This window comes from Oncorhynchus nerka, linkage group LG16 (genome assembly GCF_034236695.1).
Source record: "Oncorhynchus nerka isolate Pitt River linkage group LG16, Oner_Uvic_2.0, whole genome shotgun sequence".
Taxonomy (NCBI): domain Eukaryota; kingdom Metazoa; phylum Chordata; class Actinopteri; order Salmoniformes; family Salmonidae; genus Oncorhynchus; species Oncorhynchus nerka.
This window is the reverse complement of record NC_088411.1, coordinates 18454984-18480200: the sequence shown is the minus strand read 5'-3', so window position 1 is coordinate 18480200 and position 25217 is coordinate 18454984. Positions and strand designations below refer to the sequence as shown.

General features: G+C 42.0%; 1 protein-coding gene across 1 annotated transcript; it reads left to right on the top strand.

Moving 5' to 3' along the window:
• The first annotated feature begins 362 nt into the window (after positions 1-362).
• hs3st3l (heparan sulfate (glucosamine) 3-O-sulfotransferase 3-like) lies at positions 363-11785 on the top strand. Its single transcript, XM_029685628.2, has 3 exons — positions 363-1310; positions 9503-9732; positions 9941-11785. The coding sequence occupies exons 1-3, from the start codon at positions 853-855 to the stop codon at positions 10327-10329; spliced, it is 1077 nt and encodes a 358-aa protein (XP_029541488.1). The 5' UTR covers positions 363-852; the 3' UTR covers positions 10330-11785.
• The last annotated feature ends 13432 nt before the right edge of the window (positions 11786-25217 follow it).

Sequence of the window (25217 nt, the reverse complement as noted above, 5' to 3'; positions counted from 1 at the left end):
GTGACAATGTACTTTATAGGCTAGTATGAAAATATGTTGCACAACTGGCTGTGAAGAAACTGTAGAATAGCCCTACATAAAACACTAAATACCAACAGATACAATCACTGGATAAATGTTGATGTACTACATCAAGAAGGGGTCATGCTCTGTCGTATATGCACACCATAACGGCTCTCTCTTCTCTTCTGCGTGCATGCGCATCAAATTCATCTCCGTTTTCCCAATAAAATCCGTTGGGATTAGACCCGCCTTCGGCCATGACCCTCCAATCAAAGACAATTTAATTCGGAGCGCAGCGCACACTTTCCTGAACAAATGAATGATAAAAAAGAATTGGGGGAGAGAGAGAGAGAGAGAGAGAGAGAGAGAGAGAGAGAGAGCGAGACCCCATGACACGCAGTCCCTGGAGACCCATGGAGTGAGACAGCGGGTAATCCCAGGGTAAAGGACCACTCCAACCCTGCGCGGCTGATATTAACAGCTGTAGGCTATATTTTCCATGCCGGTGGGGTCGAATGAGTGGGTGGATGTCTGGACAGAACACAGGAATTGATCTCTTGATTGGGTGGCTGAGCTGCGTTTGGGACTCAGGAGAAACGGGGTCACGTTGAGAATAGCAGCCAACTCAATGGATTTCATACGCGCAGAATGAACCGCCAAAAGGGAAAGATGGGACACGGGCACGCCGGCGACTTTATTGGGGTTTTGTGGAATCGACGCAGCGGCACTATGGATAATTTATTCTATCTGAGCGGCTCAGAAAGCCTTCGTGTCGTCACAGAGATGAAGTTATGTGAGCTGAGTTTACAGTAGAATGGCCCTCCTCGGATGGGACTCTGAGGGAAGGCGATGGCAACTTTTCACCACAGCAACCCAACGGATAGAGACATCAGGAGAGTCCTCCAAAAACTTATAATCATTCTATCTTCGGGAATCATCTGTGTCTCGCTCTTCTACTTCTTCACGGGATGCTGCGAGTCGGACCTAACGGAAAACTCAGTATCGGACAGACCCGCCAGCGATGACAGAAACCTGACGTTCTATAACTACGTTGTAACGGTACAGGATGAAGATGGATACCCAGGGACCGGGGAGGGGAGCACACTGACGCCCGGTTTGGAGACTGATAACACGGGTAAAGATTGGAAGGCGACCCGGCGGTTACCCCAAGCCCTTATAATAGGAGTGAAGAAGGGTGGCACGAGGGCTTTGCTGGAGTTTCTCAGGCTGCACCCGGATATCCGCGCGCTGGGCTCTGAGCCGCACTTCTTTGACCGGCATTACGCACGAGGCTTGCACTGGTACAGGTACATATCATGCGTGCACGTGTACATTTCTCCAAAGGGCATTGCTATCCAATGAATGTTGTTTGTTTGAGAAATGCTTTTGACTCAGTGCACCTGCGCCTGTATCAGAAAGCATTGTTCCATTTGATCCGATGAATGGTGGACTTGGTTGGTAATGGATTTTACAGAACAATTTGAATGTGCATCCACTGTGTCGCAGCCTAAAACATAAAAATAGATCTAGGAATAATGCTTGTTTGTTTTTGGAATACCCAAACATACCCATGGCCAGCATATAGTGGATTAGGTGACAGGCAGAGAGAGAGAGAGACTGCCATCTGGCTATGCCAATCTGTGTGTGTGTGTCTGTTTGTGTGTACATGTTTGTGTGTTTATGTGCAGGGGGGGTCTGGATGAGTTCTCACAGTGCAATCATCCCTGCAGCTGAGGCCAGATGTTACCTTAGTCAGCTGGGTCTGGTCTCATCCTAGAGGTCCACAGACCCCCCCCACACCCACACCCCCACACACACACACACTCTCTCTCTTTCTCTCTCTCTCTCTTATTGACACACACACAAATTATGCCAGGGTGTGCCACGTCTCCACTGTGTATGTCTCAATGATGTCCCAGAGTGACAAGTTGCCCTCTCCCCGGGACCAGATGGGGCTTCTTGACTGTCATGCCACTTGATATCAGTGTCAGGCCTGTCAGCTTGATCCTGACCCCAGGTCAGTTTACCCTCACAGATAATGATGCGCTCCCAGTCACACCACTTCATTACACAGTGGGGTATATCATCGGGGTACAAGTCAAGTTAGGAAGAGCTCAGTGTATGGTATATGTAGACCAGCTGCGCCCACTGTAGGATGTGGTGCTTGAAAATAAAACTGTCCGTGAAGAGACGTTGCAAGTACAGTAGATAAGAGCATGGTTAGGTGCACAAACAGTTTATATATTTTTAACTTTCAAACATGCATTTAGATTAAAAAATAAATACATGTTTCCTTTTTGTCTGTACACTCTGCTCTCATCTGCTTCATAAGGACACTTCAGATCTCTATCTCTGACAGGAACCACTCTCAACCAGGCAGGCAGACTGGAGATAGATCATATCTGAAAGAGGACAGGACAGGGCTGGACTGAGATGGAGCAGAGGTTTTATCCTTACACTGTTTCTCAAATCGATGGCTTCACTTCTCTCCCAAGACCTTGGCTTGCCGTGAGCGCTAAAGCTATTAGTCCCGATCAGTTTGTGTGTGTGTGTGTGTGTGTGCAGCCTGGTCTCAGAGGATTTTGTATGATTCTGTACGTAAATATGAGACACTCCATTTAGTATGATATGTTATATTTGGTATGGTTACATAAGACAGATGGCTACTTAGGGGTGGGTGAGTTGGTGTATAACGCGAATGTCTAGCAACTCAAAGGTTGCGAGTTCGACTCTCATCATGGATAACTTTAGAGTTTTAGCTAATTAGCAACTTTTCAACTACTTAGCATGTTAGCTAACCCCAACCTTAACCTTTTTAGATAAGCCTTCACCTAACCTTAACCTTAAACCTTTTAGTTTATCCTTCACCTAACCTTAACCCTTTAACCTAACTCCTAAGCCTAACCCTAACCTTAACCCCCTAGCCTGTTAGCGAGCTAGCAAATGTTAGCCACCTAGCAAACATTAGCCACCTAGCTAGACTTTGTAAAATATCACACAGTGCCTTGGAAAAGTATTCATTCCCCTTGGCGTTTTTCCTATTTTGTTGCATTACAATCTGTAATTTAAATGGATTTTTATTTGGATTTCATGTAATGGACATAAACAAAATAGTCCAAATTGGTGGAGTGAAAAAAACAAAAAAACGTATTTTAAAAAATGTTTTAAAAAAATAAAAAACTGAAAAGTGGTACAAGTGGTATTCACCCCCTTTGCTACGAAGCCCCTAAATAAGATCTAGTGCAATGAATTACCTTCAGAAGTCACATAATTCATTAATTAAATAAAGTCCACCTGTGTGCAATCTAAGTTTCACAAGATCTCAGTATATATACATACACCTGTTCTGAAAGGCCCCAGAGTCTGCAACACCACTAAGAAAGCGGCACCATGAAGACCAAGGAGCTCTCCAAACAGGCCAGGGACAAAGTTGTGGAGAAGTACTGATCAGGGTTGGGTTATAAAAAAATATCAGAAACTTGCAGTACACCAGCAGAACCCACCCAACTTGAAGGAGCTGGAGAAGTTTTGCCCTGAAGAATGGGCAAAAATCCCAGTGGCTAGATGTACCAAGCTTATAGAGACTTACCCCAAGAGACTTGCAGCTGTAATTACTGCATTAGGTGGCTCTACAAAGTATTGACTTTGGGGGTGAATAGTTATGCACGCTCAAGTTTTCAGTTTTCTTGTCTCATTTTAAGTTTGTTTTACAATAAAACATATTTTGCATCTTCAATGGGGTAGGCATGTTGTGAAAATCAAATGATACAAACTCCCCCCAAAAAATCACTTTTAATTCCAGGTTGTAAGGCAACAAAATAGGAAGTGGCCAAGGGGGTGAATCCTTTCGCAAGCCACTGTACATTCGCAAATTCGTAACATACGTTCTGTTCGTAACTAATTGTATGGTTTGAAAATTCCTAACATATTGTACGCTTTTCAAATTTGTTACGAATTGTCATTCGTAACATATCATACGAAGTGGTTGATGGACATCCATAAATTAATGCATACCATATGAAATGTAACATACTAAATGGTGTGTCCCTGATTTACGTACAGAATAATACAAAATGCTTTGAGACCAGGTTGGTGTGTGTGTGTTATCTCTGGTCAGTACAGGATTCAGTTACAGTTAGCAGGAAGTCTTATCCTGCATTGGAATAATCCTCTCACGTATGCAAAGAGGTCAGGTTTCAGTCACTAGCACTGACTGACTGGATCTCTCTCATTATCTGTCTCTGTCTATGCTTCTCACTGTCTGTCTGTCTGTCTGTCTGTCTGTCTGTCTGTCTGTCTGTCTGTCTGTCTGTCTGTCTGTCTGTCTGTCTGTCTGTCTGTCTGTCTGTCTGTCTGTCTGTCTGTCTGTCTGTCCCTCTGTGTCTGTATCCCCCTCTCTCTCCCCCCCTCTCTCTCCTCTCTCTCTCTCCCCCTCTCCCCCCTCTCTCCCCCTCTCTCTCCCTCTCTCTCTCCCCCTCTCTCCCCCTCTCTCTCTCTCTCCCCCTCTCTCTCCCTCTCTCTCTCTCCCCCTCTCTCTCTCCCCCTCTCCCCCCTCTCTCTCTCTCCCTCTCTCTCTCCCCCTCTCTCTCTCTCTCCCTCTCTCTCTCTCCGTGCTGTGCATTAACTTCCAATAGCACATGATGATGGATTGTGTGCGAATGAAAGAAGAGAGAAATAATATTGGGGATAGGATGGTGTGACTGTGCAGATGTAAAAGCAGAGATTAGAGGTGAAAGGGTGAACTCTGTGTTACCACAACCACCCACATCTCCACTGACCTTTTCCTCACCCCAAAGGAATGTCATTGGACCTGTACTCTCTAGTCCCAGAGCTGGAGGCTGGAGGCTTGTTATTCAGTGCTGCCTCTGTGTGTTCCTGTGAGGCTGTAGGGTAACATTCTCTCCTGTAGCAGTGAGATGTATTGATGTAGTATTGACCATGACGTACTGCTAGAGCTGGGGAGCCCATAATGGAGTGTAGAGTTTGTCTCATTTTCTTGTTATAGTGATTTTGTTTCACATGCTGTATATAAATCTGTCTTTACCAATCATATAGTGTAACAATTTTTACATTTTTAATTAAACCTTTATTTAACTAAGTGCTATATCACGTATAGACGATGACTGTGTTGCAATCAGTTTGAGATGTTTACTAATAATTCAATATGGCAGCCATTCTGAGGCCTAGCTAAGTGTTCCGTTTTGATCTGGAGAAGAACGCATTCCCCATCAGAACTCAAATGACAGATTCCAATTTAGTGGTCTTTACAGAGTCAGATGTTCTCACATGGCTGTGGTTCATTTGCAATTCAGATGAACTCGTTAAAAGCAGCATATCAATTCATACCCATGGATCCCATGCTTTGTTTGGGCTTGACGTTGCATGTGTGCCTGTGTTTTTACACAGGAATATAATTGCCATGCAAATGGCTAAAGAATGGCTGCCAAAACATGTGATCTTCAGCATGGCTATGTTAGAGGAGATCACGTCTGACAGCAAAGGGAATCTAGTGGATTCTTTTTAAGCATGGTTTTTGAATAGGGGGAGTAAAAAGTGGGCTAAGTGTTGGGGAATCTGAATTCTGTTATTACATATTATTCGTGTTAGAAAGGGGAAATACACTAGTGTTTCTTGTTTATGTGTGTGAATTTGTGCATGCGTTTGTGTGTATGTGTGTTTACGTTCCCACACATTTATATTTCTCTATATTATAATATCTCTATATTAAATCGGGGCACAATCTCCCATCCAGTACTGTAATGTGTGTGATCTCCATAAGGCCCAGACAGCCGGGGTGATCTAGTCCTCATTAAGGCGCTCTCTGGGGGTTTGTAGAGGGGAGGTAGGGGGGTCTGGGCCCCACTATGATGGATGTCTGCTGGAAGTGGACAGGGCAACGCTACAATGGACGAGAGTCTTAATGGTCCTTAGTGCAGAGAAATGGATGAATGGACTCTTAGTCACATATACACATACACATACATCTACACACACACGAATGCACACTCCGTGTGGACATCAATAAGAGAACAATTTCATTGCTTTTCATTTAAATAATGGCTATTGTCATTGAAACAGTGCATCCTTATAATGTATGTAGACTAAATAGCTTTGGCGATCCATAGCAGTTGATGCCAGTTTATCAAATCTATCAACATTTATGTAGTTTTAATCTACCCTCTCATCTCTCCTCCCTCCGTTGACATATGATGGTCTTTGACCCCAGAGTGTGTGTGTGTGATAGACACTGTAATTGCCTCACATCTGTTATTAAACACGCACGCACGCACGCACGCACGCACGCACGCACGCACATACACACACACACACACACACACACACACACACACACACACACACACACACACACACACACACACACACATAGCACGGTGCTGATGGGACTCCAGAGGCTCCCCCAAACCCCACCTGCCACACTCAGCCCAGATGAGACCCAGGCCTACCCTACCCCCTCCTCCCACACACACACACACACACACACACACACACACACACACACACACACACACACACACACACACACACACACACACACACACACACACTTTATCCTCCACTCCTCCAGAATCAATACCTATGGCTTTGCACGGCACAGGGTCTTCTTGGGCTAGTCCCCATAGCCTAGGAGTGGGGGTATGACGCTCCACAGAGGGATGGAGAGAGGGAAGTGGATGACAAACAGGAGAGAGATTGTAAAAATCTCTTTTCATCCAGAGGGTGTCTGTTCCTACTGTGTGGCATCTACACATGGATGACATGATCACTTTAACACTCAAAACACATGAGTAACTGTGTAGGCTCTATGTGAACAATATAGAGAATACAGAGAATATGCTCTCAGGGCTCTGTGATAATTTCATCTATCTTAATGGTAAGGTAATGGAGTTCTGTTTCATGCTGACTCAATGGTACTGGTTTCAAGGCTTCTCTATGAGAGCAGCCTAATGGAAGTACCTTTAAACCCGTCACTCAATCACTCCTTTATGACTGACTCATCTACTCCTTTCATGCATGGACTTTCTATCCCTTTAGCTGCACTGGATGCACATGCACTGGCAGGCATGGATGCATACACACACACACACACGCACGCACGCACACACACACACACACACACACACACACACACACACACACACACACACACACACACACACACACACACACACATGGTGTGTGTGTGAGGAGGGGTGTGAGAGCTAGGGGTCTGAGGACAGTAGAACAATAGCACATGGTTGAATAATGACTGAATAATGTGTGTGTGTGTGTGTGATGGACTGTCTGTCTCCTGATGATTCGGGTAAACAGGGAAATCTTCAGGCTAAGTACTACTCTCACCTCCCATGAAGGCTATAGTGTGTGTGTGTGTCTGCCCCCGTCTCTCTCTCTCTGTGTGTGTCTGTGTGTGTGAGAGTTGGAGCCAGGTTGGGAAATTGATGTATAGATAAAAGTTCATATTTCAGGGAGGGAGGGGGGGGGGGGGGGGGTGTTCAGAGCTGAAACCTGATCCATGCTCATACCAGTGGACACTTTGAGCATCCTGTTCTCTCTCTGTTCCCTCTCTTCCCTCCATCCCCCCATATCTCCATCACTCCAACTCTGTCCCCAGACCATCCTGAATTGTTTTAAGATGGTCATCCCATGGATCATATATCTGTTTGATTTTGAATTTTAGGACCCCTTTAGGTATAATAAAAAAGATATATAAAACAATTATTTGATAACATATTGAATTTGTCCTTTACTACTGTAACCCAGAGAAATACATGGAATAACACATTCATAAATGTAAAAAAAGACAGTCAAATGAATCACAAGAAACAAGGTTTTGAAGTGTTTGTCTTATATATAGGAAATAGATTTTATTCTGTACAGGATTCCTTCTTCACTCTGTTATTTCGGTCACTATTGTGGAGTAACTACATTGTCGTTGATCCATCCTCAGTCTTCTTCTATCACAGCCATTAAACTCTTTTAAAGTCACCATTGGGCTCGTGAAATCTCTGAGCGGTTTCCATCCTCTCCAGCAACTGAGTTTGAAATGACGCCTGTATCATTGTAGTGACTGGGTGTATTGATACACCTGCCAAAGTGTAATTAATAACTTCACCATGCTCAAAGGGATATTCTTTGTCTGCTTTTTTAAATGTGTATTTATCTACCAATAGGTGCCCTTCTTTATGAGGCAATGGAAAACCTACCTTGTCTTTGTGGTTGAATCTGTACTTGAAATTCACTGCTGGACTTACATATAATTGGATCTGTGGGGTACAGAAATGACATGGTCATTCAATAATCGTTTTAAACTATTATTGCACACAGAGTGAGTCCATGCAACTTATTATGCGACTTGTTAAGCAAATGTTATACTCCTGAACTTATTTAGGCTTGCCATAAGAGAGGGGTTGAATTCTTGTTGACTCAAGACATTTCAGCTTTTCATTTGTTATTCATTTGTAAAAATGTCAAAAAACATCATTTCACTTTGACATCATGGGGTATTTTGTGTAGGCCATTGACACACTTCAATTAAATCCATATTAAATTCAGGCTTTAGCACAATAAAACGTGGAAAAAGTCAAGGGGTGTGAATATTTTCTGAAGGCACTGTATAGCCCTGTGTGTGTGTGCATCTCAGTACCCCTCTATGATTGATGTAGCCTGTACATGTGTAATGACAGCCTCCATTACTGATGCATATAAGAACAGCCTTGAGGCCTGACCATCAACTGTAGCCAGGAAGAGACAAGTAAAGCCTTTTCGATGGTTGTTTAGCCCAATCAGAATCATTTTCCAGATGGTTGTTTAGCCCAATCAGAATCATTTTCCAGATGGTTGTTTAGCCCAATCAGAATCATTTTCCAGATGGTTGTTTAGCCCAATCAGAATCATTTTCCAGATGGTTGTATAGCCCAATCAGAATCATTTTCCAGATGGTTGTTTAGCCCAATCAGAATAATTTTCCAGATGGTTGTTTAGCCCAATCAGAATAATTTTCCAGATGGTTGTTTAGCCCAATCAGAATCATTTTCCAGATGGTTGTTTAGCCCAATCAGAATCATTTTCCAGATGGTTGTTTAGCCCAATCAGAATCATTTTCCAGATGGTTGTTTAGCCCAATCAGAATCATTTTCCAGATGGTTGTTTAGCCCAATCAGAATCATTTTCCAGATGGTTGTTTAGCCCAATCAGAATCATTTTCCAGATGGTTGTTTAGCCCAATCAGAATCATTTTCAAGATGGTTGTTTAGCCCAATCAGAATCATTTTCCAGATGGTTGTTTAGCCCAATCAGAATAATTTTCCAGATGGTTGTTTAGCCCAATCAGAATCATTTTCAAGATGGTTGTTTAGCCCAATCAGAATCATTTTCCAGATGGTTTTAATCCTAATAGTTACACCATTTAAACACTAAACATATCTATTTCTTTTCTCCCTTTCTTCTATAATGTATCCCTTTCTCTCCCTCCATCCCCCAGGAGTATGATGCCCAAGGCCTTGGACGGCCAGGTTGTCATGGAGAAGACACCGCGTTACTTTGTTACCGTGGAGACCCCGGGGCGTGTACACTCCATGTCGCGTGACGTGAAGCTGATTGTGGTGGTCCGAGACCCTGTGACCCGGGCCATCTCTGACTACACCCAGATCATCTCCAAGACCCCCCACATCCCTGCCTTCGAGACCCTCGCCTTCAAGAACCGCACCAATGGTCAGAATCATAGTGATGCATTTTAATTGTATAGGCCTATGAATGAATGAATGAATGAATGATAGCATGGTTGGATGGATTAATGAATGACACAAAAATATAGTTTTTCCTAATTCAGTCGCCACACAAAGACTATATTCTTTAGTCCTGTCTTCAGTCCCCCCTTTCAAGGTCTAAAACAGGTAACTGTGTCTTTTCTTGATGCCAGGTGAGATTGACTCTCTATGGAGCCCTCTGTGGATCGGACTGTACGCCCAACACCTGGAGCGCTGGCTGGCCTGGTTCCCCCGGGCCCAGATCCACCTGGTCAGTGGGGAGGGCCTCATCTCCGACCCGGCAGGAGAACTAGGAAAGGTCCAGGACTTCCTGGGCCTCCAGAGGATTGTGACGGACAAGCACTTCTACTTCAATAAGACTAAAGGTTTCCCCTGCCTGAAAAAGCCGGAGGGAAGCAGCAAGCCCCACTGCCTGGGGAAGACTAAAGGCCGAACACACGCCCCCATCGACCCTGAAGTGATCCGGAGACTGAGGGAGTTCTACAGGCCGCACAACCAGCGGTTCTATCAGATGGCTGGCCAGGACTTTGGATGGCAATGAGGACTCAGCAGAGTTAACAAGGTGAAACATGAATCCATAGCAACAAAGACACCGAGGGGTATTTGTCCGTCGGCTTCAGTTGGCACTCTGTACCTGTTACTGTGACTTGGGGCAAAGAGTCATGAAATAACCTCATACTGTTGATACAGAAGTGGCTCTGTGCTAGGAACTAAATCCAATGTTGATAGACCTCTGGGTAGCGAGGGAAACAAATATCAGACATTCCATATTGGTGACAGTGCTGAAAGACCATCTCTATGCTAGTTCCCTTTCAGCATCGAATAGATGTTCAACAAAAAGAAAGTGGCACTTGAAGCTGGAATCTTTAGTTGCTACATCCATTTTTGGAGTTGTAAATTAATGATGTATACCCATTGAGTCTTGAAGAATAAAACGTGCCTCATGAGCTTAGTTCAACTGTCATGTCCTATCAGAACCCAAAATACAAGCTTGTTTTACTCCAATGTTTGTAAACGATGTCAATATAAACAAACACAGCATAGCCTCCAAACATGGTTAAAACTATAATTTGCCTACAAAGGCAAAACGCATTAAGTACATATTTGGTCAACATTGAGTTAAGACTGAAATCAGGCTTTGTAGTATCTGTTTGATACTGTGTCCTGGTTCAATTATGTTCCATTTTGAGAGAAAATGGGAGTGAGAAATTTGCAGTAACTGCAAAATCCAAGTCAAAAACCCAGGATTTCACTTTGATCCACTATATTTGGACTGCAGTTACCTGCTCTGCCATACAAAGGCAAAGAGCAGTAACTATGCAAACAGTGAAACTGAGAAAAATGGCTTTAAAGTTGATTTGCTGTCCAGCCAAATATGTTGTAGGTAGGCAAGTGATAATGCAAGTGATAATGCATTATCTTATTATGAAGTCATTTTTTAATGCATTACAACCATGACCACTGATTTGTGACCCCGAAGTCAAATAAATGACCATACAAAGTCAAACAGAAAAACAATGAGTTGGATAAACATATTCAGGTTGTATATACCGCACAAAGTCAAAAATGTTTTGGAAGTATCACCATTCTGCGAGTGGAAATAGTCCTAACCTTAAGGGTTATCACAATAGAACATACAAAACATGCAAACATAACTACATTACACCATTAAATACAGTTGGGATGTAGTTAGAACTCAATCTCAAACTGTTTCCATCAAACAGAAAAACAAGAAAAGTTGGATAAAGACATTTACATTGTAGATACTGCACTTTGCCTTTGCATTAGTTGTTTAAGGTCATACAAAGGCAGAGTGCAGTATCTGCATTTTAGGGGTCATAGGTCAAGTCAGTGGTCATGGTTGATACGCATACAAATCACTACGTAATAAGATGGTGTGGCAGTGCATTATCACTTATCTACAGTGCTTGGTTTGTAAATCGGGAGGTGCCGGAAACAAAACGTTTAGTAGAGGCACTTGCAGAAGTTGTACACATGTGGATTTTCTTTCTGTAGCCTAGGCTCTGGGAAACATGTGGATTTTCTTTCTGTAGCCTAGGCTCTGGGAAACATGTGGATTTTCTTTCTGTAGCCTAGGCTCTGGGAAACATGTGGATTTTCTTTCTGTAGCCTAGGCTCTGGGAAACATGTGGATTTTCTTTCTGTAGCCTAGGCTCTGGGAAACATGTGGATTTTCTTTCTGATTTTGTGGATTTTCTTTCTGTAGCCTAGGCTCTGGGAAACATGTGGATTTTCTTTCTGTAGCCTAGGCTCTGGGAAACATGTGGATTTTCTTTCTGTAGCCTAGGCTCTGGGAAACATGTGGATTTTCTTTCTGTAGCCTAGGCTCTGGGAAACATGTGGATTTTCTTTCTGTAGCCTAGGCTCTGGGAAACATGTGGATTTTCTTTCTGTAGCCTAGGCTCTGGGAAACATGTGGATTTTCTGTAGCCTTCTGGGAAACATGTGGAGCCTAGGCTCTGGGAAACATGTGGATTTTCTTTCTGTAGCCTAGGCTCTGGGAAACATGTGGATTTTCTTTCTGTAGCCTAGGCTCTGGGAAACATGTGGATTTTCTTTCTGTAGCCTAGGCTCTGGGAAACATGTGGATTTTCTTTCTGTAGCCTAGGCTCTGGGAAACATGTGGATTTTCTTTCTGTAGCCTAGGCTCTGGGAAACATGTGGATTTTCTTTCTGTAGCCTAGGCTCTGGGAAACATGTGGATTTTCTTTCTGTAGCCTAGGCTCTGGGAAACATGTGGATTTTCTTTCTGTAGCCTAGGCTCTGGGAAACATGTGGATTTTCTTTCTGTAGCCTAGGCTCTGGGAAACATGTGGATTTTCTTTCTGTAGCCTAGGCTCTGGGAAACATGTGGATTTTCTTTCTGTAGCCTAGGCTCTGGGAAACATGTGGGAAACATTTTTTTTCTGTAGCCTAGGCTCTGGGAAACATGTGGATTTTCTTTCTGTAGCCTAGGCTCTGGGAAACATGTGGATTTTCTTTCTGTAGCCTAGGCTCTGGGAAACATGTGGATTTTCTTTCTGTAGCCTAGGCTCTGGGAAACATGTGGATTTTCTTTCTGTAGCCTAGGCTCTGGGAAACATGTGGATTTTCTTTCTGTAGCCTAGGCTCTGGGAAACATGTGGATTTTCTTTCTGTAGCCTAGGCTCTGGGAAGCCTAGGCTCTGGGAAACATGTGGATTTTCTTTCTGTAGCCTAGGCTCTGGGAAACATGGGATTTTCTCCTAGGCTCTGGGAAACATGTGGATTTTCTTTCTGTAGCCTAGGCTCTGGGAAACATGTGGATTTTCTTTCTGTAGCCTAGGCTCTGGGAAACATGTGGATTTTCTTTCTGTAGCCTAGGCTCTGGGAAACATGTGGATTTTCTTTCTGTAGCCTAGGCTCTGGGAAACATGTGGATTTTCTTTCTGTAGCCTGGGAAACATGTGGATTTTCTTTCTGTAGCCTAGAAACATGTGGATTTTCTTTCTGTAGCCTAGGCTCTGGGAAACATGTGGATTTTCTTTCTGTAGCCTAGGCTCTGGGAAACAAACATGTGGATTTTCTTTCTGTAGCCTAGGCTCTGGGAAACATGTGGATTTTCTTTCTGTAGCCTAGGCTCTGGGAAACATGTGGATTTTCTTTCTGTAGCCTAGGCTCTGGGAAACATGTGGATTTTCTTTCTGTAGCCTAGGCTCTGGGAAACATGTGGATTTTCTTTCTGTAGCCTTCTGGGAAACATGTTTTTCTTTCTGTAGCCTAGGCTCTGGGAAACATGTGGATTTTCTTTCTGTAGCCTAGGCTCTGGGAAACATGTGGATTTTCTTTCTGTAGCCTAGGCTCTGGGAAACATGTGGATTTTCTTTCTGTAGCCTAGGCTCTGGGAAACATGTGGATTTTCTTTCTGTAGCCTAGGCTCTGGGAAACATGTGGATTTTCTTTCTGTAGCCTAGGCTCTGGGAAACATGTGGATTTTCTGTCTGTAGCCTAGGCTCTGGGAAACATGTGGATTTTCTTTCTGTAGCCTAGGCTCTGGGAAACATGTGGATTTTCTTTCTGTAGCCTAGGTTCTGGGAAACATGTGGATTTTCTTTCTGTAGCCTAGGCTCTGTGAAACATGTGGATTTTCTTTCTGTAGCCTAGGCTCTGGGAAACATGTGGATTTTCTTTCTGTAGTCTAGGCTCTGGGAAACATGTGGATTTTCTTTCTGTAGCCTAGGCTCTGGGAAACATGTGGATTTTCTTTCTGTAGCCTAGGTTCTGGGAAACATGTGGATTTTCTTTCTGTAGCCTAGGCTCTGGGAAACATGTGGATTTTCTTTCTGTAGCCTAGGTTCTGGGAAACATGTGGATTTTCTTTCTGTAGCCTAGGCTCTGGGAAACATGTGGATTTTCTTTCTGTAGCCTAGGTTCTGGGAAACATGTGGATTTTCTTTCTGTAGCCTAGGCCCTGGGAAACATGTGGATTTTCTTTCTGTAGCCTAGGCTCTGGGAAACATGTGGATTTTCTTTCTGTAGCCTAGGTTCTGGGAAACATGTGGATTTTCTTTCTGTAGCCTAGGTTCTGGGAAACATGTGGATTTTCTTTCTGTACTTTCTGTAGCCTAGGCTCTGGGAAACATGTGGATTTTCTTTCTGTAGCCTAGGTTCTGGGAAACATGTGGATTTTCTTTCTGTAGCCTAGGCTCTGGGAAACATGTGGATTTTCTTTCTGTAGCCTAGGCTCTGGGAAACATGTGGATTTTCTTTCTGTAGCCTAGGTTCTGGGAAACATGTGGATTTTCTTTCTGTAGCCTAGGCTCTGGGAAACATGTGGCCTTTTATAAACATATTCTACATCGTTTTACATGACTGAATCTTTTGTAAAACCGCACAAAGGATTGAAATGACAGGCTGCTTTGACAAACAGAGAATCTGAGATCAATTCAAACGACCTCGTCTGGAATCCATCAATAGCCTAGGTGTGTGGAGACACACATACTGTATTGTACAATATCAGGAGGAAAAAGTTTTCCGGTTTCACTGACTCGGCCAATGATGTGCAGCTCACTCGCCGGTGATGGCCGATGCGCTCGTGCCAAAAGCTTCTCTCTCTCTTGTTTTACTGTGGCAAAAAGTATAGGCCTACTCCTGGTGTAGTTCTCAGAAGATTTAATTCCAGTGAATCTCACTCGAGTTCTGTGAGAGATTCAAGCACTCTTCTCTCTCTCACCACAGCAACAGCCAAGCATTGGTCTGTCGCTAGCGTACAATGTTGTGCAGACCATAACCCCAGGCTTTGCCCAACACAAATCAACTTAGAATATCAGGCACATTTCCACATGACCTTAATTATGTGGCAGGAGAATTACAAAGGAGGCGAGTCAAATTAACACGGATGACTTTTTTTGGACAACTAGTCCACTTTGTTTTAGAGTTCTTACATTGCAAACAGTGAAAATAGGATCCGTCTCAAGTGAATCACTGCTTATCATATTTGGCTGGCTAACAAAAAACTTTAAAGCCATTTTTCTCATTTTCATCGTTGGCGCAGTTACTGTGTTTTGACTTTGTAGGGCAGCCTACTGTAGCTCTGTCTAATGAATTTGAGAGTGGTTACATTTCTCCGGACCCATCCCTCAGCTTTTTTTAACCTAAACACAGGCTGGGCGACCACTTTGTTATCGTTTCAATGAAGGATTCTAAGTTTAAGCTGTGTTTGAAAACACCTGGCGTTCCCGTCTTAGATAGTGCTCCTGCTTAAACTCCCGACCCCACTGTGTCCCACCAGGAGTGAAGGACATGGCGATGGGATGTGTAGTCTGCAGTGTAGGCCAGATGTGTGTTGTAGAGTAAGTAGTAACAACGTCCTGTGGATGCTTCTGCAAAGTAGTGAAACACTAAACAAAACAAAACGGATGTCTTACCATGCCTCGTGGAGTATGACCCTCCTCTTCCTTTTTTAAAAACACACCTTAGCTACTCAGTACTTTAGGTCACGAATTAAAAGAGTTGTAGGCAATCAGTACATATCGAATATCATCCCCGAGTATTACGGAAAACAGGAGCAGGAGGATGAGCCTCTTATTTAGAAAGCATTGAGGGGAAGTATGAGTAGCATCTTTCTAAGTGCTCAGACTTGACTGAGTGGTTTTGTACTGTTGAATAATGAATGTGCATAAGTGGATCAGGAGGAACTCAAATGTATCTGCCCTTTCCAAGTAGAGGTTACCCACAGGCACAGATCTAGGATCAGTTTACGCTCCCTAAATCCTAACCTTAACCGTAAGAGGAGGAAACACTGAACTGACCTTAGATCAGCATCTATGGGCATCTTCGTCCTAACCGAACAACCAAAATATAACCATGGATGAATATGACATCTTAAAGGTACACTCAGTGAAATGACGTTGTCACAAGCAGCACGGCAGATTATGAGATGAGCAACATGCAAGACTTCGCTCTCACACAGTTGCACACAGTATCTGCACATGTTTATTTCTTTATTACATGTTTTATTTAACCTTTATTTTACTAGGCAAGTCAGTTAAGAATAAATTCTTATTTACAATGATGACCTACCCAGGCCAAACCCGAACCCAGACAATGCTGAGCCAATTGTGCGCCACCCTATGGGACTCCCAATCACGGCCGGTTGTGATACAGCCTGGAATCGAACCAGGGTCTGTAGTGACGCCTCTAGCACTGAGATGCAGTGCCTTAGACCGCTGCGTCACTCGGGAGCCCATGCATGTGCATGGGTTTGCTTTACACTGTTCACAGTGGTAGCCAGGGCACTTTACACTGTTCACAGTGGTAGCCAGGGCACTTTACACTGTTCACAGTGGTAGCCAGGGAACTTTACACTGTTCACAGTGGTAGCCAGGGAACTTTACACTGTTCACAGTGGTAGCCAGGGAACTTTACACTGTTCACAGTGGTAGCCAGGGCACTTTACACTGTTCACAGTGGTAGCCAGGGAACTTTACACTGTTCACAGTGGTAGCCAGGGAACTTTACACTGTTCACAGTGGTAGCCAGGGAACTTTACACTGTTCACAGTGGTAGCCAGGGAACTTTACACTGTTCACAGTGGTAGCCAGGGAACTTTACACTGTTCACAGTGGTAGCCAGGGAACTTGACACTGTTCACAGTGGTAGCCAGGGAACTTTACACTGTTCACAGTGGTAGCCAAGGCACCAAAACAGGGGAACTGTTGCAGAAGCAGCAGCTACTTCTCCTGGGGTCCACAAATAACACAAATCATGACGAGTAACAAAACAATGACACACTGTGACACACTGTTTGACAAGGACAGCCACACAAATTGAAAGCTGCAATATGTAACTTTTTGGGCGACTCAACAAAATTCACATAGAAACATCCAAAATTATACTAACAATTCAAAACGTTAAAATGTTAGCGTGTCTGTGTGTGCGTGTGTTTGTGTGTGTCCCCTCCGAGTCCCCGCCTTTCCATGAGTTGTTATTTAATCCGTTTTTTAAAGGTCATTTTGCTGTTTGCTTGAGTAATTGGAGATGGAACAGAGTTTCATGCGATAGTGGCTCTGTAGAAAATGGTGCGTTGCCGTGAATTCCTTTTGGACTCGAGGACTGTGAAGAAACCCCTGGTGGTTTGTTTTGTGGGGTACGTACTGTATGAGTTGAATGTTATTTGATATGCAGACTATCTGGAATTTTCATCACAGCAATATTCATCATAAAAACTAAAAGAGAAGCAGTTCATCTCTCATCAACCTTCAACCAGGAAAGACTGGCATGCATGTTGCTGATGTTAGTTATGCATGTGCAGTTAAAGGCAAGGTGTGCTGCTCTGTTTTGAGCCAGCTGCAGCTTTGCTAGGTCTTTCTCTGCTGCACTTAACCATATTACCGGACAGTAATCAAGATGGAACAAGACCAGAGCCTGAACAACTGGTCCACATCATTTTATAACAGACATACTCCTCACCATCACCACAACAGCTTTGTCAATATGACTTTGCCCATGATAATTGACCAGCCAATGTTATACATAAGAGTTTAGCTTCCTCAACTTGCTCAATGTTCACACCCTTTATGTACAACTCCAGTTGACGTTTAGGTCTTTAGAGAAAGTTTGTACCAAATACAATGCTATTAGTAGATGTGTTTAAGACCAGTTTATTATTAATCACCCATTCTGATTGAACCGTAACTCCCTATTTAGAATTTCAGTGAGCTCACTGACTTTGGGTGGTGACATATAGTGTGGAATTATCTGCATACGTAGTCGTTCTAATTTTGTGTAAGACCAGTGGCAAAGCATTGTAACGGCAACTACCCTAAGGTACACCGCACTGTGCATGTCGGATGTTAAAGAAGCTTCGGATGTTAAACAACACTCTCTGGGTTCTATTGGAGAAATATCTCTCCAACCATGTGATGGCAGGTGACTACAATTTATGATCAATAACATCAAAGGCTGCACTGAAATCTACCAATACAACTATCATCTTATTATCCATTTGAACCAATCATCAGTCATCTGAGTCAGTGCAGGACAAGTTGTGTGCCCTTCTCTATATGTATGCTGAAAGTCAGTAGTTAACTTGCTCCCTGAAAAATAGCATTGTTTTTGGTCAAACACAATCCTCTCCATCAGTTTACTAAGAACTGGCAGCAAACTGATTGGATGGTTGTTGGAGCCAGCGAAGGGTGCTTTACTATTTTTAGGAAGTGGAATTAGTTTAGCTTCCTTCCATACCTGTGGACACACTCCTTTAGGCTTTGGTTAAATGTATAGCAAATAGGGATAGCAATATAGTTTGCTACTATTCTCAATAGTTTCCCATCAAGTTTGTCTATACCTGGTGGCTTATCATTATTGATGGATAACAACAGTTTCTCCACCTCTCCCACACTAACTTGACCAAATTCCAAACATCAAACCTTCTCTTTAATTATTAGATCTTTTATTCAAAAATATGATGGTTCAATGTTCAATGTTGTTATTTCACTTTTGAGTTTTTCCACTTTACTAGTGAAATAGTAATTGAAATGATTGGCAATATCGAAAGGTTCTGTTGTAAATGACCCATCAACTTCAATGAACAATGGAGATGAATTGGGTTTTCTGCCCATGATATCATTGAAGGTACTCCAAAATATTGTAAATTATCTTTGTTTGGTAATATTTTTTATTCTTCTTTTGGTTAAGTTTATTCACATTTCTCAATGACCAATATGTCAACCAATCAGTCTAACTTGTTTGTCACCTCTTTTGCATAATTTCTTTGAACCATACAATTGTTCAATTCATCATCAATCCATGGGGATTCTTAATAACAGGTGCATGCTTGTCAACAATTGGCCTAAATAATTGTACAAATACGTCCAGTGCTGCATTTTGATTCACTTCCTCGTACACATAAGACAACATACATTTTTTTACAACTTCCACAAAAGAGTCCTGGGAAAACATTTTGTGTGATCTCTTATAAATTACTTTAGGCTCAACCTTTGGCACTTTGGCTTTCCTTGTTATTGACACAATAGTATGGTCACTACAGCCAATGGGAACTTTGCTTTGGAGCAAAGCTCTGCAGCATTAGTGAAGATATGATCGATACAAGCGGATGCCACAGATCCAACTCTATTGGTTTACACTCTAGTTGGTTGAGTGATAACCTGTGCATATTACAGGCATCAGTCACAGTTAGAGGCTTCCTCTTGAGAGGAGAGCTAGTTGCTAACCAGTCAATGTTCAGGTCACCCAGAAAATAGACCTCTGTTAACATTACACACACTATCAAGCATTGGACACATTATCAAAATACTGACTGTTAGCACTTGGTGGCCAATAGTAGCACCCTGAAAGAAGAGACTTTAGATGAGGCAGGTGAACTTGCAATCATAACACTTCAACCACATTTGTCATGAGATCCTCTCTAAGCTTTACAGGAATATGGCTCTGAACATATACAGCAACACCTCTCCCATTGCCATTCGTGTCTTTTCTGTAGATGTTATATCCCTGTATTGCTATTGCTGTATCATCAAAGGAATTAGCTAAGTGAGTTTCAGAGATGGCCAGAATATGAATGTTATCCAATTTATTGATTTCATTAGCCTTATTTCTAAAACGACATACAGTGCATTCAGAAAGTATTCTGACCCTTGACTTACGGTCTTATTCTAAAATTGATTCAATATTTGTTTTTCTTCATCAATCTACACACAATAAATCATAATGACAAAGCTAAAACAGGTTTAGACATTTTTGCAAATGTATTCAAATAAAAAAACAGAATTACCTTATTTACATAAGTATTCAGACCCTTTGCTATGATACTTTATATTGATCTCAGGTGCATCCTGTTTCTATTGATCATCCTTGAGATGTTTTTACAACTTGATTGGAGACCACCTGTGGTATATTCAATTGATTGGACATGATATGGAAAGGCACACACCTATCTAGTATATAAGATCCAACAGTTGACAGTGCATGTAAGAGCAAAACCAAGGGAATTGTCCGTAGAGCTCCGAGACAGGATTGTGTCGAGGCACAGATCTGGGGAAGGGTACTAAAAAATGTCTGCAGCATTGAAGGTTCCCAAGAACACAGTGGCCTCCTTAAATGGAAGAAGTTTTGAACAACCAAGACTCTTCCTAGAGTTGGCCAAACTGAGCAATCAGGGGAGAAGTGCGTTGGTCAGGGAGGTGACCAAGAACCCGATTGTCACTCTGACATAGCTCCAGAGTTCCTCTGTGGAGATGGGAGAACCTTCCAGAAGGACAACCATCTCTGCAGCACTCCACCAATCAGGCCTTTATGGTAGAGTTGGCAGACGGAAGCCACTCCTCCGTGAAAGGCACATAACAGCCCGCTTGGTGTTTGCCAAAAAGCACATAAAGGTCTCTCGGACAATGAGAAACAAGATTCTCTGGTCTGATGAATCTAAGATGGAACCTTTTGGCCTGAATGCCAAGTGTCACGTCTGGAGGAAACCTGCCACCATTCCTACAGTGGAGCATGGTAGTGGCAGCATCATGTTGTGGGGATGTTTTTCAGCGGCAGGGACTGGGAGACTAGTCAGTATCGAGGGAAAGATGGACGGAGCAGTACAGAGAGATCCTTGATGGAAACCTGCTACAGAGCACTCAGGACTTCAGACTGGGGCAAAGGTTCACCTTACAACAGGACAACACCCTTAAGCACACAGCCAAGACAACGCAGGAGTAGCGTTAGGACAAGTCTTTGAATGTCCTTGAGTGGACTTGAACCCGATCAAACATCTCTGGAGAGACCTGAAAATAGCTGTGCAGCGATGCTCCCCATCCAACCTGACACAGCTTGAGAGGATCTGCAGAAAAGAATGGGGGAAACTCTCCAAATACAGGTGTGCCAAGCTTGTAGCATCATACTCAAGAAGACTCGAGGCTGTAATCACGCCAAAGGTGCTTCAACAAAGTACTGAGTAAAGGGTCTGAATACTTATGTAAATGTGACATTTCAGTTTTTTTTTTTTTCTTAAACCTTGTTTTTGCTTCGTCATTATGGGGTATTGTGTGTAGACGAGGGGAAAAAACTATGCAATGATGTAACGTAACACAATGTGGAAGTCAATGGGTCTGAATGCGTTCTGAATGCATTGCATATTAATATGGGCTATTCTTAGCCCTTTCCCTGGTAGCTTATTGGAGATAGACATAATATGGAGACAAAATAAATACGTGTGTGTGTATGTGTACGTTCTCTGTGTGTGTGTGTGTGTGTGTGTGTGTGTGTGATGTTGGGCTGAAGCTACTGACCCTGAGGCTTGGCTTCAATGCTCTTAGTTGTTGCGGAAATCGACCCACTATGCTGTTTACTTTCTGCATCTACGTCATATCACTGAGTCTACCTTTAAACCAATATTTTGGTATCATTTTGTGTTTTCTTCAGCAGAAACTTTTGGGTCCAACGGGCTGCTGTAGGACCCGTCTCCTATTTGCATGTATTTGCACTAGTTTGAAAACATTAAATGACAATAAAACTTATTTTGAAGCAAATGTCACATTGTATCTTTGTACTTTTGTCAACACTATTGTACTGTAATAGATGCGGTGGTTGTGTGTATAAAATGAAGAGTGAGAGAGGGAGAGGGTGAGAGAGAGAGTGAGAGTGGAACAAAGCTTCAGAAATTGAGCTGAATAGAGAGCAATAGTAATTGCGTCTTTTTGTAGGCACTAACCCCGCCATGGCTCATTTGTCAAAGCCTTTGGGGAAATAAAAGGTTTTTTTTTGGAGGGGGGATAAAAAGCCGAAAATAAGGTCTGTGGTAAATACAGGCTTAGCAGATCTTATATGTTTCGTTCTATGCGATAATCTTCATCAGCGAATGTCACTTTTGTGAATTTGGAAGCATTTATGTAATCAAAACAAGCACATAAAGCATATAAAGGTTTCATAATTCATAAAGGTCATGTTAATTGACTGATATCTCATAGAACAAAACATAGAAGATCTTCTAAGCCTCGGACATGATTCAAATCCCTTTCTTTTGCCATTCATTTCCCCCATAGGAATGTTCAAACTGACCTGCGGTAACTCGTTTCTGGTTTTGAGGACTACAAGCTGGTGGGACCCATTGAGCTCAGTCAGCAATAAGGCAGACCGCCATAGTGACAGAAATGAGTAACCACTGGCCTGCAATGGATATCTTGGCAATATCCATTTGGCAATCTTTCGCCAATCATCAAATCCCCAACACCGTACGGTCCTTCTCACATAATGTATCGGACCATTCCTTTGTCAATTTAACTGTACACAGTTCTGAGTTCAGAAAAATACACTCTAAAAGAGACAAATAAAAATGAATATTTTTGGTCTGACTTCTACGCTAAAGTTATCAGTCAATTAAACAAGGTAGGCTTACATATTTAGTATAAAAATGTATTATTTTATTTCTGTTATCAACGCTGAACCTTATTAGTACATAACAATATAAACAATTACATTTGGCAATAAACAAGGTACTTTATTTAATGCTTCATAATTTGCCCTTATATCTTTGATATAAATGTATAATATTCTGTACATCTTAACATAGAATTCCTATAATTTAAATGAATCATTGCAGTTAATCACACACAGGATGTTACCAAAATAGCACTTTACACAAATATGTTACAAATATGACACCAACACACACTAAAGGAGCATAACCATCTCCGCCTTGAGAACAAGGAAGAACAAATTTAACATGGCAGGAAAATGTCAAATATCTTTAATAGAGTAGCTTAATACAACAGTTCAATTAAACACATGTATTTGAATGTTAATAAATAAATAAGAAAACGTAATACACATTATATACAGAAATAATTGATCAAATGAACTTTAAGTCACTGTAGGTAAGTCATACTGACTATTAAAGTATACATCATAATTATCTTCAATACCGTTTTGAAATACAATTATTTGATGCTGGTTTATTCAACTTCCAAGTCTATAATGTGTACATTGATGGGGAATCTCTATCTGTTGCCTTCGGTATTTCACTACAATTGTCAAGTACATCTTTTCATTTCCTAGGAATCAGCAAAAAAAAGCAATACATCTATCTGCACATGGAAAGAAAGAGCAGGAAATAATAATGGCTGAGTTTTGGCTGTTTGCACATCTACATACTGGAATCTCCCGTGTCTCATTAGAGCGAGAACAATAGGAATAGAAGTTGGCCTTTGTAACTTTGTAACAGTCTCGCACTCAGTGCTCTGCATGCTGTTTGAAGTGGATCACAAGACAGGAGCTGGAATCAAAGGCACTCAGCATGGCCTGGGAATACTCTCTACCTCATCCTTTATCTATTTATACTCTTTATCATCCCCTATGTCTCTATCCACATATATACATACTGTATATATACAGTGCCTTCAGAAAGTATTCACACCCATTGACTTAGAGCTGACTTTAGAAGGATTACATTTGGATGTTTGTCACTGGTCTACACACAATACCCCATAATGTCAAAGTGGAACTATGTATTTCAAATTTTTTACCAATTAATAAAAAATGAAAAGCTGAAATGTCTTGAGTCAATAAGCCTTTCATTATGGAAAGCCTAAATAAGTAAAAATGTGCTTAATAAGTCACATAATAAGTTGCATGGACTCACCGCGTGCAATAATAGTGTTTATCATAATTTTTTAATGACTACCACATCTCTGTACCCCACACATACAATGAACTATATTTTAGGTCCCTGAGTCGAGCAGGGAATTTCAAACACAGATTCAACCACAAAGACCAGGGAGGTTTTCCAATGCCTGGCAAAGAAGGTCACCTATTGGTAGATGGGTAAAATTGAATATCCCTTTGAGCATGGTGAAGTTATTAATTACACTTTTGATGGTGCATCAATACAACCAGTCACTACAAAGATACAGGTATCCTTCCTATCTCAGTTTCCGGAGAGGAAGGAAACCAGTCAGGGATTTCACCATGAGGCCAATGGTGACTTTAAAACAGTTACAGAGTTTAATGACTGTGATAGGAGAAAACTTAGCATGGATCAACAACATTGTAGTTACTCCACAATACTAACCTAATTGACAGAGTGAAAAGAAAGAAGACTGTACAGAATACAAACATTCCAAAACATGCATCCTGTTTGCAACAAGGCACTAAAGCAATTAACTTTTTATCCTAAATACAAAGTGTTATGTTTGTGGCAAATCCAATACAACACATTACTGAGTACCACTCTCCATATTTTCAAGCATAGTGGTGGCTGCTTCATGTTATGGGCATGCTTGTAATCGTTAAGGACTGGGGAGTTTTTCTGTATAAAAAAAACTGACTGGAGCTAAGCACAGGCAAAATCCTAGAGGAAAAGCTGGTTCAGTCTGCTTTCCTCCAGATACTGGGAGATGAATTCACCTTTCAGCAAGACAATAACCTAAACACAAGGCCAAATCTACACTGGAGTTGCTTACCAAGAGTACAGTGAATGTTCCTGAGTGGCCGAGTTACAGTTTTGACTTAAATCTACTTGAAACTCGATGGCAAGACATCAAAATGGTTGTATAGCAATGATCAACAACCAATTTGACAGAGCTTGAACAATTTTAACAATAATAAATTGGCACATTTATCCCAATCCAGGTATTGAAAGTGCTTAGAGACCTACCCAGAAAGAATCACAGCTGTAATCCTACAAAATATTGACTCAGGGGTATAAATACTTACGTAAATGAGATATTTCTGTATTTCATTTTCAATTCATTTGCAAACATTTCTTAATACATGTTTTTACTTTGTCATTATGGGGTATTGTGTGTAGATAGTTGAAAAAAATGTATTCCGGCTGTAAAGCAAAAAGTCAAGGGGTATGAATACTTTCTGAAGGCACTACATATATACATATATATATACATACATATACACACACACACACACACACACACACACACACACAACACA

Coding starts and splice junctions, on each gene's coding strand:
- hs3st3l (XM_029685628.2), top strand. CDS start 853: ATGGCAACTTTTCACCACAGCAACCCAACGGATAGAGACATCAGGAGA. Junction 1,311..9,502: donor CGAGGCTTGCACTGGTACAG/GTACATATCATG, acceptor TCCATCCCCCAG/GAGTATGATGCCCAAGGCCT. Junction 9,733..9,940: donor CTTCAAGAACCGCACCAATG/GTCAGAATCATA, acceptor TCTTGATGCCAG/GTGAGATTGACTCTCTATGG.